We start from the raw sequence: 19,632 nt of genomic DNA, 5'->3' as shown, positions 1-19,632 counted from the left end.
CAAAATCCCAAAACTTCTGTTGAGAAATAAACAGCTATTACTCAGTCAATTTATTTGTTAGCATAGAAATGTTGACTCAGATCGACTTGGACCAATCACCGCTTACTGTCGTGGTCTGGTTCCAACATGGCGACGTCCTTATCACGATTGGTTTGACTTCATTTGGTTGGAACTGGAAGTAAATCATTTTCCAGTACTCTTATGCAGTCAGTGATATAGAAAAAGAAACTGAAACCAGCCTGATTCTGGAGTAAAAACTCCACAAGTGTGAACACAAAACAAACTCCAGCTCTGATCTTTGTGGAAGCTGCTCTTTATTTGTAAAAGAAAGAAAGAGTTCAGTCATCATCTGCTACACGTTCTAATTACATAAAGAAAACGTCTGCGGACAACAACGCAGAGAATATCCTGAATCAAACTTAGGTAGAGTCAAATTTGATTGAATTGCTTTCATATTTCATACATCTTTCACTTATGCATTCAAAGAACAGTCAGTGTTTATGTACACGTCGCACCGATCAACAGTGCTGCTCCTCCCCACCCCACGTCTATGGAGCCTTTTATTTTTTTTATTTTTTTACAATTAACTTACACCAAATTTGCCCCCCCCCCACCCTCCTTCCACTCTCCAACTGGTGTGACAATTATCCAACCAGCAGGCCTCCTTCTGCTCTAACACCCCTCTCTCACTGAAGAACTGCAGTGCAGAAAGATGTGTGCAACATGAAGACAACTCTCACATTCAGAGTAAAGGCAGCCTTTGATTACAGTCAGTGAGTCAGCGGCATGCCAAGCTTAAAGCAAATGGAGCCCACCACCCAGTGCCACACTTCAGATTAGTGGGTGAAGTGTTCTGCGACTAGTAAGGAGACCGATCCGGAGCAAAAAGAAAACCCTAGGCACAGAATCCACTATATACTGTTAACTGACTCATACTCACAGCCCTGCACTGTAAGTACAATGAGATTGTGATGAAATCGTTCACCTAGTAAAAAAAAAAAAAAATAGAAAGGAAAAAAAAGACCCTCTTTTCTTAACACAAAACTTTGGAGAATATTTAGTGCTCTATCATTCCGCTTAACAGGTGTAATTTATATAATATCTATTTTAAACTCTACCTTTCAATGATAGTCAGAGATCCTTGTTAATGTCGAAGCACTCCCACGTGTTCAATGTACGGTAGATTCTTTTTTTTCATATATTTTTGTTGTTTAAATCCCCAATCTTCAACCGGTAATCATAAATAAATACAAACGACACACAAGGAATGTCTACTGTAAACACGGTAAAAAAGACAAAAACTAAACGGGTGTAAACGTCATTAGCATCACTACCTAGTGACAGTTAAATAACTGCGGGGCGTGGACGACGGATGATTCGATAAGGAAAGGGGCGGGACTGCTCTTCTTTTGTTCCCTCCCCAAACACCAAAGCCTTTACAATCCAACCCCAGCGACTCCTCCATACCCATTTCATCTGTGCAGACGTCATTGTGGAACACATAGCGGTCCTCTTCACGGTGGGGGGGTTGGACAGCAGCATCACTCGATGTCTTGGGCGAGTTAGTTCAGAATTATAGGTCTGAGCTGCGGTCAAATGGCGTTTGGACATAGTTGCCATGGTTTTTGACTGCTGTTGCCCCACTGGGTTCTTGTCTGGATTGTGTGTGTGTGTATGTGGAGGGGGAGGTGTGTATGTGGGTGTGTGTGTGTGTTACTCTGAAGAGTTAGACTGCAACGAGGACAAGGTTTTGCTGCTAAGTGCTTCATCTTCTGAGAGACCACTTCCTTCAAATTACATGAACTGCATCTGGAAGACAGGAAGCGGGCAGGGGGGGGATGGGGGGGTCAGTCAGATCACAGACAAAAGGCGGGTGGGGCGGCTGTGGCCTCCATGCAACACTTCACCCCGGCAGCAGAGAAAAGGAGTACAAACAGCCTTTGAGGCACATGTCAGGAGCAACGATCAGAAAGACGTTTATGAATCTGTCTGCATGTTAGAGGCATCAGCTCGCATGTTCAGCTGCATTATTGGTGTGAGGGAGGACACAAAACATGAGGCATCTCTGGTTCCAAAGCTGTTTTGAAACCTAATCAAAATACTACTTTACTGAAAACGTTTTAACTAAGAAACGAGTCAATTATAACCTTTTTGCATTTTTTTTGGTCTGCTCCTGGTTTAAGATTTGAATAAAGAAAAGGTAAGAAATGCAATTTTGAGTTTTCATATGTCAAAAGAACATGTTAACACCAAAAACATCATTTTCATCAGAGTGGGTCTTTGGAGGTCGCAGAAGCCTGAACTACACCAATAAGTTTGAGACTTTGTTCATATATGATCTTATTAAAGTAAAACATTTACATTTATACCAACAAGATTTTCTTGCATTAGTTTTATTTATTTTCTGCTGAGACTTTTGATTCTTTTTGTGCACTTTTTTTGTTGAATTAAACATTACTAGTTCTTTATTAGTTTTCTTTTCTCATGCTGTGAATTTATATATTGTTCCACAATCAGTTTGTTCTTCATGATTGACCAAGAATCCAGAGAGTCTCATGCCCTCAGAAGCCGTTTTATCTCCTTGTTTTTTGACAAATGTAAAAGAAGGAGGGGGGGGGGCAATCAAGCAGAAATGCAATGCAAGATTTTAGGGAAAAACAGGTTTGAGCGACACAAGATGGAAGTGGATAAACACAGAACCGCGGTGAGTCCGGCTCATTGTGTCAAAACAAGCAAGGCGTGCATGCAGGAGCATCCGCAAGCAAAGAGCATGATGTACCTAAAGAGATGCTCTACAAGAAATCCTTCAGAGAGAGGTGTGCAAACGGGTCCTGTCCAGGGGCTCGGAGAGGACTCTGGCTGGAAGGACTAGAGGCTGCAGAGGGCTAATACAGGGAGTGGGAGGACCAGAGGAGAAGTCAGAGTCAGTACAGAGACTGAAGGAGGGATGAGATTAGTTTGGAGGAGCTGTGATGAATGACAGACGGGTTTACTGGAACAGGGAGTTCAAACGGGAGATGATCAACAGTTTTTTTTGTCTCCTTCAGCTCATGAAGGACTCATAGTTAAAACTGTCATCATCTTCTACGACTCTCACACCAACATTAAAGCTTACACACCAAAGTATGGCACACGTCACAGTACAATAGATACACCAGTTTACTCAAGCTGAGAAGTGTTTAGACACAGTCAGTGCAGCACCTGACTGCAGTCGCACACCCACCTGAGCGCTGGACACAGAGCCAAAGGGGTTGGGTGGCCTCATGACGGGCTGGGTGTACATCATAGTGGGAGGATTCATCATCCCCATCGTGCTCATTTGTGGAGGCTGCGTGTGAAAAAACAGACGGCAGACATTATCCAAGTGTTTGTAAAAACAATCAAAGGTTTTCAAGATGAAATCCTCATTACAGAAGAACATAGAAGCATCATTAGGAAAGCACCACACAGGATAAATAACAGTAGCACAGCGAGTATTTATTCTTCAGACCAGATACTTTGGGCAGGGAGGGGTTGACTTGGGGCGATTTATGTGATTTAAAAAAATAAAAAAGGCTCATGTGCTTGTCATTTCCCCCTAACAACCACTAGAGGGCACTGTGGGTGGGTGTGCCTCAGCGGAGGAATTGAAAAGCAACAATGATAAAATTAAGTTAGTTGAATTTAGTTGTTGTATGTTCTTTATGCTATGGTTTTCTCAATAATGGTTCATATTTTGCTCTAATATACTAGATACTCATTCAATTCCTCCTAAGAGTCATGAAGCAAAATACGGTTACTGTAGTGAAGCTGCATTCATCCAGTCCATCTTAATCTGATACATTGTGAATTGCTTTTATAAGACAAATTGTCACTTTTTGGTCTCGTACTTTGTTAAATTTATCCCAAAAGTGTGACTTGTACTTCAGTGCAACTTATTTATGTTTTTTTTAAATACTTATTATGCATTTTTGGCTGCTACGACTTCTACTCTGAAGCGACAGTCTGTAAAATACAGTACTCTCTAAATGACCCTACTTACCATGCTGTATCCCATCATGCCTGTGGGTGTGGTGGCAGGGAATGCCATGATTGATGGAGCCTGAAGAGAAACAAAAGATAGGGAATTGTAGCAAATGAATAGCATTGAACTATGACGGGTATCGTCAACTCTTTGTTTCTTAAAAGTCTGGTATTTGGTTGGTTTCAGTTTTCTGCCTTCAAGGCAACAGCAACGGATCTTTTCTAGGAGTTACACTTTAACGTTCAGAATTATTTAAGGTGCAAAAATGTGACAGGAGAAAGACAGAACCTTATGCATCACTGTATGCATAAGCACTAAATCAGATGTACTTTAAACAATTGATTTAGAGGTTTAATTGTTTTCATGTTCATATGCTGTAGGACAATCTACTACTTTGACTTCTCATGTTTATTTCTTATGACCTTTGATAATAATCAGTACATTTTCCAGCAAAAGTAAAACTTCTTTCACGCTTGGACTAAAACTGAATGATCAGATTTTTTAAGTGTCAGAATAAAAAAAAAACACTCATCTATGAGACACTCAAACATCCAGTTACAGCTACGTTTGAACAGTTCAATATTAAAAATGTTAATTAAACTTAAGTATAAAAAACAAGCTTTTGTTGTCATGGAAAAAAAGGTAACACTTAGGGATACAAATGCACCAGAAAAATGCACCAAAAGTCTGTCGTCGTGACTTCCCATCAGCCCCGTAAGGATGTAAAATGTAGAGGATACGCCAGAAGCAGATCTAAAAACAAAAATGTGTGCATCACCATGGAGACAGGGTTCCAGGTCGTGGTCGGTGCCGCTTTGGGCTGCCAGTTGGTGCCGCCGGTCATCCTCTTCTCCCCTGGCTGGCTCCAGTGGATGTCACTGTGGATTAACACAGCTCATCTTAGCGTCCCCAAAGGCCCTGAAAGCAGCTGGAACACCCAGCAGACACTTACTTCTTCATTGTGCCGTTTCCGATGCCCAAGTCTAAGGAGAAACAAGCAGAGAACACACGTCAGTCTGGGAACACCCGGTCATCTGCGTGAGTTTAATGAGTGCGGCTGCACATTGAGAAGTCCACACTCACTGCCAACAAGGTTTGCCAGGGAAGAGTCAAGGTCGTCAGACACCAGCTTCTCAGGCAGCTGATTGGACGCCAGGTTGGAGCCAGCAAGAGTCGGTTTCAGGATGCCTCCAGTAATATCTGGCAATGCAAACAGGACTGACTCAAAAACAATTATGAGAACTTAAAAAGCATTACACTGCTCATCTGTAATGTCACCAAAAAAAGTGGATATTTTATTTCTCACTTAATCTACGCATCACGTTATTTATTAAAAAACCATAAATAAAGCAATAATTATAAACATTCAGAGATGTTATTTGTATCAGTGAAGCTCAGTCTTTGTTATAATTATACAAACGATTCATTTGCCAAAGATGAGAAAAATTCATAAATAAAAAAATAAAAAAGAAAGTTAATAAAAGCCAGAGATTATTCTAGTTTTATTCACAGAATAACAAGTTATTAAAGTAATGCTTGAACTCCATAAAATCTGATTTGCAGCCAATTTGTGAAAAAACATTTTTCTTGAGTGACTTGGGTGCAGCAGATCAAAGATTTTATAAGGTAACTTGATAACACCCTCCAGACTCAAAGACAACCTTACTGCCAGGATACCGGATCTCCAAATCCATAAATGAAATCCGTACCATCCGAGTTGAGGCTACTGCTCCCGCTGGCCTTATTTCCAAAAACGGACTCAAAGTCCACCTGGAGTGCACCTGCCGGCTGCTGCGGAGGGGCCTGTGGCGCCGAGTATCCTTCACAGAGACGAAGAGGGGAGAGAATGAGCAGCGTTTCCAAGTTTAACAATCCCAGCAAACATGAATAGGGAAGCAGCAGAGTGCTGCAGCAGCAGATCGGCAGCACCGCCTCTCTGCTGGAGACTCTTGGTACTCTACCTCTGAATAGACCTGCTACAGTAGAGGGCTCAGTAGGAAAGGGGTTCTGATGAGGGAGGTGCTGGGCAACTGACACTGGACCACAGAAGGAGTCTGACAAGCCAAAAGGTAGCAGGAAGACAGAGAGGAAGAAAGAAAGACAAACAAAAAAGCAAAACAAAAAAAAGTGTTTCAAGGCCAAAGCAGAGAGGCAGGTGAGACAACAGCAATACAGGCAGGAAGAAGTCTACTAAAATTCTTTGACAAAAGATGAAAGATCTTTTTGCTTTATATATGCAATTCAATCCAATATGGGGGAAATTAAACGATGCATAACAATGATGTAAAAAGTCAGATGGATTAAAAGTGCAGAGTGACACTTTTAGGGAAATGCTTGTCAGTTTGACCAGATCAACACTTCTTTATCTGAATGCTGACGGGGAGATTGGAAATCAGTAAAAAGTGCAGAAAAACAACAACAACAACAAACCAGATAAAAATGGGAAGCATAACAATAAAAATACAAAACAAACTCATTCCTGGCATTTTAATGAAAACATCCATGCTAAGGTTTATGATACTTTTCTTAAAATACTAAAGAAAGAAATGTTCCGCCTTCTAGTTAAAGTGTGCTCATACTTTTAATTTGTTCCCTCACTACAGCGCAGTTCACCTGTCGCGGTCACACAGATTTTTTTTCAGCACACATCTGCATGCAATTTTTCTTTTTTTTAAACATTGCACTGTGTTGTGTGTCTCGATTAGCTGTTGATCTTGTCAATCAATCTCTTCCGTGCCGTGTCTCTCCTTTGTGGAGACGCTGAACATGCAACGTTTCAAAGTTTCGTCACCATCAGGTCTTTTTTTGCCCCCCATTCTATAACACTGGACTTATTTTACTAGGATGGTTTGAACTTTGAGAGTTTAAACAAAACAAAGGTATGAAAATGTTCATGTCGGTCTGAGAAAAGTGTGTAAAGTGTGTAGTTAGTGGCCTTAACAACATCTGTAATCCTACTTTGAGACTTTCATATCCATATCCCCCGCGATAAACAAGGAACACTTGAAATCAAAAGTGGAATCCTTTTGATTTCACAGATTTTGCTACAAATTTCACTATAAGAAAGAATAATTTTCATGTACCGGTACTTTATGCAGAAACGATCTGCAGTCATTCATTCAATAAATATTGGTTCAATAGTTAGAAATTCCTCCTTATTCCTGAGTTTAAAGGCGTCCGTAGAGTTGAGTTTCAGGATGTTTCCACAAATACTAAAATAAAACATCTCTGTCTAAAGTTGTACTTTGATGTTTCCAGCTTCCATTCCTTAAACAGCAATAATCTTAACTATAGCTGTAAATTATGCAATCAAACCCATTCATTAACATTTTATTGCGATGTAAAGCGACCCGCTGATGAGGATAAAAGTATTTCATATAGCTTTTGCACAAAAATAAAACTGATGGATGGAACGGTGTTGATCTTTCAAACTTGCACAAACTCAACCATTTCCCAAGATATCAAAATCCAACTTTAATACTTGTTTATGATGGGTATCAGAATAATGGCTCTGGGAGGGGATTTGCGTACGTTTACTGGGAAACAGACTGAGGTGGCGAGCCATTGGAGTACCTGAGATGGAGTGTTCTATCCGCACAGTGCGTTTGTAATTGGTTGAAACTGATGAGTTTGTGTCAATAAAGGGATTGTAACGATCTGGAGAATCAAAAATAGTGTAAGAACAGGTAAAGCTCTACAGCATCTCCGCACTACAATGCAACAGCAAACTATTTGCTAAAAATCAAATAAGAGGATCAGCAGCAGCTGCACAGTGTTTACAGCTTCTACAGCAGAACACAGAGGAACCTGACAGACACAAAAGAGGCTTCAAGAAGAGTATCTGCTGTAAAAACGTTAGCAAGAGGTCATTTAGACATTCACGCACACAATGAACATTTAATAACCAGCAGCGCATGCAGGCTACTCATGCATGTGCGTAGGTACAGATACATGAACAAGTGAAAGAAGGAGAAACAAAATGAGTCGTTACCACCAAACATTTCATGAGCAGATGTCCTAGAGGAAAAGCTAACACCGTCTGAAGACACGACAGGTAAGTGAGTGGCATCGACAACGAGTTTTGAGAGGAAAGGGTTAAGGTTTGGCATGGAATCATCTCCGGCTTCGGCAGATGTGAAAGGATCTATGCAGGCAGAGGAAGAGAAAGAGAGACAGCAAGAAACAAACAAAAAGGAAAAAAAAATAAAAGACAGAAGAGAGTGGAGAGGAAGAGGTGAACGTCAGAGTCGGACAACATTCAGAGGACAGCATGCAAAAGTCCGGTCACCAAAGTCCAGAGGCTGATTTACGAGCCGAGAGGTGCCAACGTTTACCTGCCCATGCTGTAGCTGCTGGAAGCCCTGTGGCGCCCGAGTGCATGGAGGGCTGGAAGGTGGACTGCAGGTCAAAGAGGTCGTTCTCCATCTTCACTGCGCTGAAGATCAAACAAGAAAACAATTTTCATTTCTAAGCACCTGCCTTTATTTGAGGTCCAAGCCAAACTCCTAAAGCAACGTTTACACCGCCCTCGGCAGCGCACATCCAAGCAACCACCTTCAATGAAAAGTCCAAGTAAACACGCGTAAATGCGTTTACGGGCTTCCACATTCTAGACGCTTGCAACGCTGTGATCATTTTCAGGCTCCATGTACAAAACGCCCGGCCTTTAAAACGTGCATTAAATGTTAAACCACACAGGATTTACCCGTTGGAGCAGCTGGGTGTGGAGAAGAGGTCGATGGCAGGAGCTGTGCTGATGGTGCCTCCAGTGGTGGAGATTGGGGATGTGTCTGTGGTGGAAAAAGATGGCCTCTTGGAGAGCTCTTTGAGTCTCTGCTCCTTGATCAGGTTTAAAAAACAAAAACGAAAACAAAATCTCACAACAGCATTAAACAGAAAAACTTCATTACAAGTTCAGAAAGACTTATTTTCTGACCTTGAGTGCTTTGAGTCGAGCCTGTTCCTCTTCGAGAGCTGCCTGCTTCTCCCGCTCATCCACTTTAGTGAAAGACATCCCTGTGCTGGCCAGTGATGACACAGCATTTGACAGAGTGCTGGCCCTGCAAAAAAACAAAAAAAAAACAAAACCATAGATTCACACCACAATAGTGAGTATTGTTGACCCAAAAGGCCAACAAGAAGATCCTAGAGGAGAGGACTCGTCCTACCTGCTGGCTGCAGTGGAGTCTTTGACTTTTTTGCCTTCTAGAGAGGCCAAATGTTGCTCCAGAGCTTCAAGAAGGCTGCTGGGTGCCTATTGCAACACAGAAGAACCCCCATCAATAACTCCTACAGGGGAAGAGAGTGTGTTTGTATGGAAGTCATGGCGGACAGTGGTGGGCAACCAAAACAAGAGCAGGAAACACTGCACTCCACTGATTGTGTCAAAACCACAACGTCAGATGGTTTCTGTTCATCATTTAGACATTTTTAAAGCAAATATGGGGAACCAGTCACCCACCACTGACTGATGACTGCATTCCAGCCAAGGAAACTACTCTGGATGAGCGCAATATCTGTGTGGGATGACGTACTGCACCACAGCACCTTCAACAACCTGGCTGTTGTTGAATTGGCTGTTTCTAAGCACAACGGGGCAGCCATTTTTCCCCCTCCGACACACAAAATGAGCTACAATTTGAAATCATGGCCCAAGTGAACAGGAAATTACCACTGCAAGTGTTTTGTCCTTCAACTGTTTTTCACCACGATGTGGGGGACAGAGTCAGAGCAGAGGCATGCAAAAAGACAACACCGAGACAAGTCACAGCCAGAGAAGAAGAGTGAAAGAACAGTACTTACACAAACTGTGAACTAAAGTGGGAAGATAAGGGGAAAATACAGAATATAAAGGTGGTGACAGTCAGAGGAAAAATGCATGATCTTTGGAGTATATTAATAAAAAAAAACCAAAGGTCCTTACAGGTTAGCACAATATTATGTGCAGTGTATTTTCAAGTATTGTTTAACTTTCATTGGGCAGATTTACTTAGTCAGCTGCTATTACAGAGTGGACTTGGCACCTTTATTTACTGAAGAAGGAGAGAGGTGAGAAGAGCAGGAGAGTCAGAGGAGGAAGAAACAGAAGAATCATCTCTGGGAAAACATGCACTAAAGAAAGAGATCATGCAAAGTCATTTTCCAAAAAAATAAATTAAAAAAAAAGAAATAGTTCTGGGCATTAAGAGGCTGTTCAGACCTAATTGACTAAAACAAGATGACCCAAGTTAGGTCTGGTCAAATGACAGAAAGAATATGCAGATTTATATGGAGCCCGTCTGATGACATGGTAAAGAAAATTAATACATTTTAGCCACAACATTTTTAAATTGTGCAAGCAAAATATTAATCTGTGGTCAATATTTAGGTAATTTTTGATATAAAATATTTCCTTCCTATAATTATTATTATTCCTATTATTATTTCCTAAAAAAATTAAATTGACCAAAATGAAGCAGATGGTTTTGCTCGTTACCATGGTGACCAACTTGAAACTGCTGTCAGTGTTTGGATGCATCGAAGACTAAAGAGCGACACTCAAATGATTTTACAGATGAAAGAATTACTGACACGATGATAATTCTTCATATGTTGCAACAATTCAAAGAAAAAACATTATTTTTTGTAAACATGTTTCACTTAATTTATCACAAAAAAATTAAATAAAAACTTGCCAAGTTTCCCGCTTAAGCAAGATGTTCATAATCCAAGACCAAAAAACAATTATTTTAAACCAATTTGTTTTTTGAAATTATTTTCCTTAAAACACTTAGTTTAAATTCATTTTCTTTTTTTGCTTGTTAAAAACAGAAACACCACAAAGTACCCAGTCCACAATACTAATAATATCACCCCCGGACGTTTGGGTAAACAAAACAAGCGCACCTTTGGCTGTAAAGAAACCTGGTTTCAAATTTCCTGTTAAATAACAGATTCCTGCAATACCAGGCTTTTCAGAATGCATTTGTTGCTCATTCCCAGCTTAAAATAAAACTCTATCATACTGTCTGTATATCAAGTCCATATGATTAATTACGTAGTTGCCCATTTTGTTTCCACTTTTAACTATTTCATGGCAACAATTTATTTTTTGTATCATGTCAGACAGGCTCTGTAGATTTAACAGTATTTTCTTCTTCGAAAAAAAAAAAAATTCAATCCTTTAAAGACATATTTCCTGTAACAGAAGTTAAAATATTACCTCATCTTTTCTGCTTACTCTCAAATGTTATGCATCATACACCTTATAAAACCCTTTAATAATTTTTTTTAATTCTCTGCAAACTATTTAGTTAATAAATACCATCTGAAGTCATTATGATTACTTATTAACTAGCAGTTTTCTGACATGCTATCGTAATCTTTATTTTAAGGAAGCGTTACAAAGGTCTCTGTCCAACTCTTCTGCAGCCTTTTAGCAACTGTTTCCTAACGTGTCGATCAAAGTTAATCTATTTGCTTTGAAGACAAATATTGACAAGCAAGTCGCAAAGCTGGCAGCAAAAATGTGAAGCAAACCTGCAGCTCACCTGACTCCTGACAGAGGCGTCAGGTGAGCTGCATGACAATTTGAACCATTTTCTAGAAAAAAAAAAATGAATTCACACAAAAAGGATGGGTTGTATTTGTATAAAAATCCACAACAACACAGTTACCTGCTCTAGAGTTTAGGGATATGACGTTGAAAGAAATGACATCCGTGGATATTATCATCAGATTCTGAAAGATTGCTTTTGTATGATATAGAGACGTAGGAAAAAGCCCTTGGGCAGCAGGTCTATGGACTGTATGGAGTCCCTTCAGGTCAGTGGTTAGTCCTTCATCCATTCAGATCACCTCTAAACACGACCTCAGCCAAAGCATTTCAATGTGTTTTACAAAGCGCTCACAGTCGAGCAGGAGGGAAGTCAGGATACAGTCTGAACAGCTTCTACGTTTGTCAAAGATTTGAAGCGTTTTAAGTTTAAAGAAACAAAAACAAAAAAACTTTAAAAGTGAGGGGTGGGGGCTCATACCTGGAAATAAAATAAATAAAAACGCAAAGCATTGTCCCCCTCCTCTCAAGAGGGGAAATCTTCATGAAGATATTGAAGAATGAGGTCTTACCTGTGAAAGGTCTGGAATGTCACCTCGATCAATTCCCACCTGCTGTTAAACACAAGACCCGAAACGTATGACCTGACTGACAGGAAACCCTTTTTTATTTCCAGAAAGGAGAAGTAACTTACCTCTGCTACTTTTAGAAACTCAGATATCCGGGTCATTCGGGTAAGAAACTTCTTGTAAATGTCCAAACCTTCTTTACACTGAGTCTTCTTCATGTCAAAATATTTCTCTGTTTAAAAGGACGAAACATGAAAGTTGTTACTACAATATACCGAGAAAAACACAAAATGACTAAGTGGTCTTCCAAAGGTCTCACCGAGCAGGTTGATAATCCCTTCATTATAAGCAGCAAAAAGCCTGATGGAGTCTTTGAAGAGGAGCATGAAAGCGGCATTGATGACCCCGTTAGTCAGCTCATTGGCATTGACCTGAAAGGAAAGCCAGAAGCATTTGTCAGTGTATAGCAGTGAAGATGCAGCCTCTGCACAACCAAGACAAGAACCAACAAAAACTACAGGGCCTCACATTAAAATCGAGAAGAGCATCCATCTGGTTCTGGATAATAGGAATAGTCTTGAGCAGCTTCTCTGTGTTCATGGTCCTCATTACACCGTCCACACTGGGTGAAGCCACGAAGGAGGAGAAGGTTAGGGAATGGGGGAGGCAATGATTAAAACCATTGACACTTTCAAGTAGACAACTGGGAAATGAATCATTTTTATCCAACGAGTAGACCTTGAGATTTATTTTGAAAAATATACCAGATTCAACCAATTTTGAATAAATCCAGGAGAACTTATAACAGCATAGGTTTTTGGAGTTTGTACATTTTTGTGTCGGGTTTCTAAATTATCTCGTCGACACTTAATCTTCAGACTCTATTGCCATTTTTGGAAGGTGTTTGTCACAAAAGGTTAAACCTCCTCTGTCTCGCCAGATGACCAGGCCTGATGGAGCCAGGAACTGACCTACATGACATCATCTGTCATGGTTCACACTCAAAGCGCAACAGTACTGTTCTTGAGAGCAGGGAATGCCACCGCGGCGCAGCTCCAAGAATGAAAACGGAAGTCACAGCTACCAAAATAATCTGTGCGTTCAGGTCAAACTAAACAGATTGTTTGCTTATTTTTGATATTGAATAGCAAATCAGGTCTCCAAATAAGTTCAATAAATAACCCCAAATTTCTATGTTTTTGCCATATCACCCAGATTTATTTAAGGCATGAACTTACAACAATGTTGGACAAATTACATATTCATGAATGAAATATTAAACATCATTGACTTCTCCCTTCTGCGCTTTAGGTTCTGTCCCTCCCATTGATGCATAGATCTGTAACCATAGCAACTGCAGAATTGGCAGTAATGGATTAAAGTTCTGGGTCAAATGTCAGCGAGTTCAGCTCAAGTGTTCTGGCTGACTCCAGGTAATGGAAAGAAAACCCCATATCTAACCGGGCCCAGGTTCTAGCAGAACTCCAAGATAAATACATTTACATTTTGACAATTTGGGAAGGGGGTCACTACTGAAATTTTAAAAAATCCAAACGTTAAGATTTTTTAAATGTCTTTCCAATTTTATCTGAAAAAACTGATTTGATGTAATTGGTAAACTAATGACGCCAATAACGAATGCCTTCAAACTTACCCACGCTTAACTTTTGTGAAGTCAAAGGCAACCTGTCTGTATGACACAGCTTTCTCGTTTAGGTAACGACTATATCTCCTGATAAACGTGGACATGTCATAACCTGCAATGTCAAACAGAAGCCGTAAATAACAATTATACAGAAATATTTTCTGGTGTTTCTTTTTTGTTCTTTTTAAATGGTCCAAACTTTCAAAGTCAATTATTTACCTTGTAACCCGCTTTTGTCCAAAAAATTACTGAGGTTGAAGAGTGTATTCCTTGAAGCCAAGTATTGGACGAAGCGCTGAACAGAGAAGAACAAAGGGAGGGGTCAGAAAATAACCAGGATACGGCTCCACAAACTTTGTGTAGGTCATATTTGGAGACGCAGCTCACCTCGTTGCCATAGACCATGAGGTGGTGTGTAGTGATAAGGGACTTGAACACTACAACCCAGCTGGTGTTGGTGGTCCTCTCAAACAGCGAGTCAGCCAGTTGGGGAATATTCACGTTCATCTCATTGGTGCAATGGATCAAATCTAAACAAAAAAGTAATCATACAATGCCTTTAAGAACAGCCAACTCGTTTACCAAATTGTATATTGGCGCATCAGTTTTAAAAGCATTTTAGACAAAAGCTGCAACAGAAAATAGGACTTCAGACAAAAAGGTTAAAACACAATTTAATTAGGTTGATTTAAATTATTCAAATCATAAAAAAAAGACAAAAATGTGAAATGTGCTGTTCTTTTTCTCCTTGGATGATTTGTTTTCCCCCCAAAATATCTTCCTTAAACTTTAGTTCAGACCAAGTACAACCGAGGGAGAGTAAAGCAATGGAATGAGTGGAGCTGATTGAAGGCTGCAGTGAAATTGGCACATACTAATCGGAACTGCATATTTCTACAAATGCTTGAATTATTGCTCAAGCACACACTTCCCCCGTGAAGACACTCTTCAGAGTCTCCTCCTCTACCTGATAGCCAGCTGAATGAAGGACCCAATGGCCCATAAAGAGCTGTTGCTCTGTATTGAAAAGGGTCAAACAAGCCACAAGTAAAGTAAAAAAAAACTCTTAAAGAACAAGTTTTTCTCTGTTAGGGGCCAAAGACAGATTTATTCAGTGTTATAAAAGCAAAAATGTTTTTACAGAATTACAAACAAATAAATTGTTTTAAAATGTGTTATGTAAAGGTTATAGTTCATAAGTATTTGTTTTTAAAAACAAACAACAAATCTTAATTTACTGAATGATGCCATATTTTACCTACACAAAGCTGTAAAAAAATGGATAGATCAAAAAACAAACACTGACTTAGAGACGTTTTCAGGAAATAGGAAATGAAATTGCAAAATAAAACTGATTTGGGATTATGGGAACTTTTTTGGTTCTTTTTTTACATCCCCTTCTTAAAAATACTACAGTGCTCCAGCCCACTGATCTCCTTTCACAGCCATTACACACCTGAAGTTGCAGCTATTCAGGCGACAAAGCAGCATCCACAATCAGCATGAAGATGCTAACCTCCCATCTGCCCCTCTACTCATTCAGCACCCTGCACAAAGCTAGCTGGGATCAGCCGGGGCATGCCAGGCCTGATGGCTCCGTCCTTCATAGGCATGATCAATCTGACGGGGTACAGTAAGTGGGCCTCCCTTGCTGTCCTATATTTGACTTTTTCAAAAGGCGGGGGAATTTATGTAGGACAGAATAATCTTCCACAGAAGCAGTAGCACTTAGCACGGGTGGCTGAGTTGCCCGGAGAAGAGAATCGAGACCAGAAGGAGGGCATGAACAATATGTGGAAGAAGGAGCGCTCTGTTGTAGTAACCAGTCTTCAGATGGTAGGATATTAGACTGACACTCCACAATTATTGTAAATAAACTTATTAAGATTTTTTTATTCCACTTTGTGGAAGGTGTTTGAAGGGGTGATTGGAATATTTTGATAAAAACAAATGCATCAGCTGTCCTCAGAGGCAATATGGCAGCTATTGCTGGTACTTTATTTTACTAAAAACAGGAAAAAAAATTGTGATTATATCCAAGGTCAATGTTGGCAAACTTGACAAAAAAAAAAACGCATATTTTCCAATCGTGGAAAATATTCAACAATATCGCTTTGTATGTGCCGGTCTTTACACAACCTAGTCTTTTCATCGCAAAAATTACCCATAAAAAAGTTGAAGAAGAGTTTTGTAACGTTACAACTGAAGACAAAAATCCTGGCAACCCATTTCATCTGCACCCAGGATGTTTGACTGTAAAGAGTCATTGCAGGTGCCTTTTTTTTTTTTAAAGTCAGGTGAATTTGGCAAACGGTCCACTATAAGAACTCTTCTTTATCACCCATGTATTTGCAATGTTTGCAGAGTTTGCATTTTCTCTGTAGAAATCTCAGCAACATTCAGTATTTTTCTACTGAGATATTAATGCTAATATTGTTAAATAAATGCTTGTAGTACAGAAGTGTAAATTCCTCTGTCACCGGCAAATGCACAACCCAAGACTGTTACAAAACACCACACAGAGTGATCCAAACAGCATGTGATGACACAGGTTTCATTATTACGACAGTCTATCCTTTCCTAATTTACTTGTGATATGTATAAAAAGGTCAAACATACAAAACTCTACTTTTTGTTTTTTAAATCACAAATAAGACTGATAGTTTGCAAATGTATACACTGACAAGCTGGAGGTCTTTTTTTCCCCTTTGGAAATCACTATATAATTATTGTGAGAACTGACAAGTCAATTTATGTATCTCATATTTCCATAATTAATGTAATTCCATTTTTTGAGTGTTGGGTTTTCTAACTGGGAAAGCGGCAGTTGACGCACATTCAACAGATGAAGTGAGGTTAAATAGTTATGAAATACCTTCAAGTTTTACAATTTAACCACCAAAACAGAGGTCAAACTAAAGAGGAAAAATTGCCACACTTGAGTTGAACTGAAAGACCGTACAGGGGAATAATAAAAAAAAAAAATAAAAAAAAAACTTTGCTCATCCACTTGAACTCTGATAAGATAGGAACCAGTTTAGACCAAACTCATTTGACATTTAGGAATTCTGTATCTTTGTTAAAACAAAGCATCTTTGCGTAAGTCAACCTTGATCAAGTCAGTTTTAGGAACTGGTCACTGTAGAAGGTATTTATAGTCTTACAAAGGGTGCGGTCCTCCTAGTTCTGGCCATTAATTAACCAGAAATGCAAATCAAAAGTCCAAACCCTCAACTAAGGGACAATGGGAGGCATGGCTGCAGCATTATGCAACAAAAATAACAATCTCTGTAGGTGAAGCCATCTGATCCACTTCCTGTGAAGGACAAGTTAGGAGCTTGGAGCCAATTTGTTACTATTTTAGCTTAAAAATAATAAATAAATAAGTAAATAATCCTGTCCTGAGACCCCCCCCACACACACACACACACTACAAAAAAACATCTTTTGAATGCCTGCTGCACAGCTTTTCTTTAACTCTTGATTTACAGAGATAAAATAGGCAAATTGACTTGTGAATGGAGCTTTATACCCATTTCTTTGCCGTTAAAGTCCTTGTAACTATCTAAAAGAATGTCTAAATCCTTTTTAAAAAGAGAGATTATGAAATAAATAAAAATCCCTCCTGAGCAGAGAAAATATATTTTCTATAGTGAAAAACTGAAACAACAAAAATAAAATGCAAGCAAAGTTCTGCATAACTTGTGTGTTCAAGTCACACTGGACTCTGGCTTGAGCACATCTTTCACTCCTGTCAGCACACTAAAGTGACCTCATCAGCACACCTGTGGAACCTGTGACTTTAACAAGCGGGCCAACATGCGCAGCGACGTCTCCATTTACGGCCAGAACAAGTGGCTCCAATCACGTACCACTGGTGACGTGTCTGCACCGTGACAGATCACGCCAAAGTTTATATTATTACTTAACTTTTAATATCATACACGGACCCGCCTTATAAAATAAATGTATATGTTGTAACTAATGGAACATTAAGTGAGAGTTCGTAGCTCTGTCTGACGGGGATTTGGGCTTACGTCAACTAGGGACGCGTATTATCTGGAGTCTGTCCGTATCGTGACCTGTGTAAAAGAGAGAAGAGCCCCCCTCCTGCAGACAATCCTCCTCCCTGTGTCATCTCAGTGTGTCTGATAATAACTTGTAGCCATTTACACAATTAAAAAAAGGGAACGGAGTATTTGAGTCGTCCGAAAATAGTGAAGCCTGGCTACACCAACATCGTTTACAGTTTTTACGTCAAATACATCTGCTTTATGGCAATATTGGCTAAACATTTAAGCTAGCAGATAATTTGATACAAGCAGGGCAAAAAAAACCAAACAAAGCTACATTTGACGAGTGAAACAAAAAAGCACACAACAATACACGCACTAATACAGTAGCGAGGTGTTCAAAACTGGCTTAATAATCAACAGCGCTATGTCAACAAGGCCCGTCCTGAGGGGAAAAATGTAATCTCGAGAGAAGCAGCTAGCATGTAGCCACTACGGAGGCTTTGAGGCCTGCCAGCTCCGCCATAGCTCTGCGCTGTCGGTGGTTCAGCTTATACGACGTTAATGTGTGTGTGTTGTTTAATCATACTCACAATCCAAGTGTTTCTTTTTCGGCCCCATAATTTCGTGCGTGGTTGCCTTGCAAACTGTTTTCGACACAGCGGATCCCGTTACACTGTGCTGGGCGGCAGTTATCCGGTCCGTAATACTCTGTCCCGACATCTTTGCTCTTCTCAACGAAACAAAAGACTTTAAAAAGAAAAAAGAAAATGTCAGGCTCGACGGGGTTTGTCTTCTGATGCGAGTCTTTTTAAAGAATGAAACAAAACCCCCCCACTCCTCCGGACGCCCAGTTTACCCAGTTAGGCGGAAATAAAAAAAAAAATCATCAAAACTAGGCTATAGCAGACGCGGACCAGAGGAGGGCGGAATAAATGGAGGCGGAATGAGACAACAGCTTAAAAAATACTACCTATTATGCCAATTGATACTTCGCCGCTCGAGCCCTTCCTAATTTACTCGAATTTTGAGAGTTCTGTGACAACGAGATCCGTCATCTGACTCATCCGCCCCGGCTTTGGGTCTCGCTCTCATCCCGATGTGGCACATCGGATCCCTGCCTCCGCCGCGCCGCCAGTCGTTGCCGCTCCTCCTCTTCCTCCGCCTCCTCGCGCCGCTGTATCTCGGCTTTAAAGCCCCGTGAAAGAAAAAGAGCCGCGATGAGGTGAAATGGCGGGTCTGCTCTGCTTTTCTTCTGTCCACAAGGGGAAAGGGGGCTACTCCTTCAAGCAGACTTAGATTCTGGACTGTGAGGTTCACCCTCGGTCTGTTATTGCTCAGGTTTGAACCAGAAGCAGAAGAAGGAAAAAGACAAGAACTAATGTTCAATCATAGGCCTGTCAGAAACTAGTGCGCGATAGAATCAAGTCTGCAGCAGAAGTGATGGAATAAGACAAACATATTTTATAAATCTATTCATCTTTAGACTATTCATTAATTTAAAAATGTAATATATATATATATATATATATTACATATATATATATATATATATATATATATATATATATATATATATATATATATATATATATATATATATATATATATATATATATATAATCTTTTTACTTAAGAGCTTTTGAGCTTCCCAACCTAATTGTGGTGCACAAGTAATTTCTTACAAGTGGATCTATTACGTGAAAATGCTCAAAAAAATCTTCTAAAAAAATGTAGTGAAGTCTTGCACTGTGGTGGCAGGTGGCATCTGCCGTGCTTTGATTTGCCAGGGAAGCAGTGTCGGTGCCAGCAGATGCCAGGAGGATCAATAACCCTCATTCAGAGGGCTGGAACCATCACCGGTTAGA

The 19,632-nt window shown here is 40.0% G+C and overlaps 1 protein-coding gene across 31 annotated transcripts; it reads right to left on the bottom strand.

The window, feature by feature from the left end:
- Nucleotides 1-297: 297 nt before the first annotated feature.
- picalmb (phosphatidylinositol binding clathrin assembly protein b) lies at nt 298-19,075 on the bottom strand. 31 transcript variants are annotated; one of them, XM_078929434.1, is made up of 24 exons: nt 18,738-19,075; nt 18,358-18,514; nt 14,139-14,281; nt 13,971-14,046; nt 13,761-13,863; nt 12,635-12,728; nt 12,426-12,537; nt 12,232-12,338; nt 12,110-12,151; nt 9,172-9,257; nt 8,940-9,063; nt 8,709-8,842; nt 8,338-8,438; nt 7,995-8,147; nt 7,577-7,660; nt 5,965-6,057; nt 5,713-5,823; nt 5,087-5,203; nt 4,956-4,986; nt 4,782-4,881; nt 4,022-4,081; nt 3,224-3,328; nt 2,780-2,885; nt 298-1,809 (listed from the first exon to the last, which is right to left on the bottom strand). In XM_078929434.1, the coding sequence occupies exons 2-23, from the start codon at nt 18,485-18,487 to the stop codon at nt 2,793-2,795; spliced, it is 2,199 nt and encodes a 732-aa protein (XP_078785560.1). In that variant the 5' UTR covers nt 18,488-18,514; nt 18,738-19,075; the 3' UTR covers nt 298-1,809; nt 2,780-2,792. The 31 variants fall into 31 exon arrangements, with proteins under 31 accessions (XP_078785560.1, XP_078785562.1, XP_078785561.1 ...); XM_078929436.1 differs by having other exon boundaries at nt 8,709-8,836; XM_078929435.1 differs by having other exon boundaries at nt 18,624-18,930.
- Nucleotides 19,076-19,632: the final 557 nt, after the last annotated feature.

Source organism: Oryzias latipes, chromosome 13 (assembly GCF_053564925.1).
Source record: "Oryzias latipes strain Hd-rR chromosome 13, Olatipes_Hd-rR_3.1".
Lineage (NCBI taxonomy): Eukaryota > Metazoa > Chordata > Actinopteri > Beloniformes > Adrianichthyidae > Oryzias > Oryzias latipes.
This window is presented reverse-complemented; position numbering and strand designations above follow the sequence as displayed.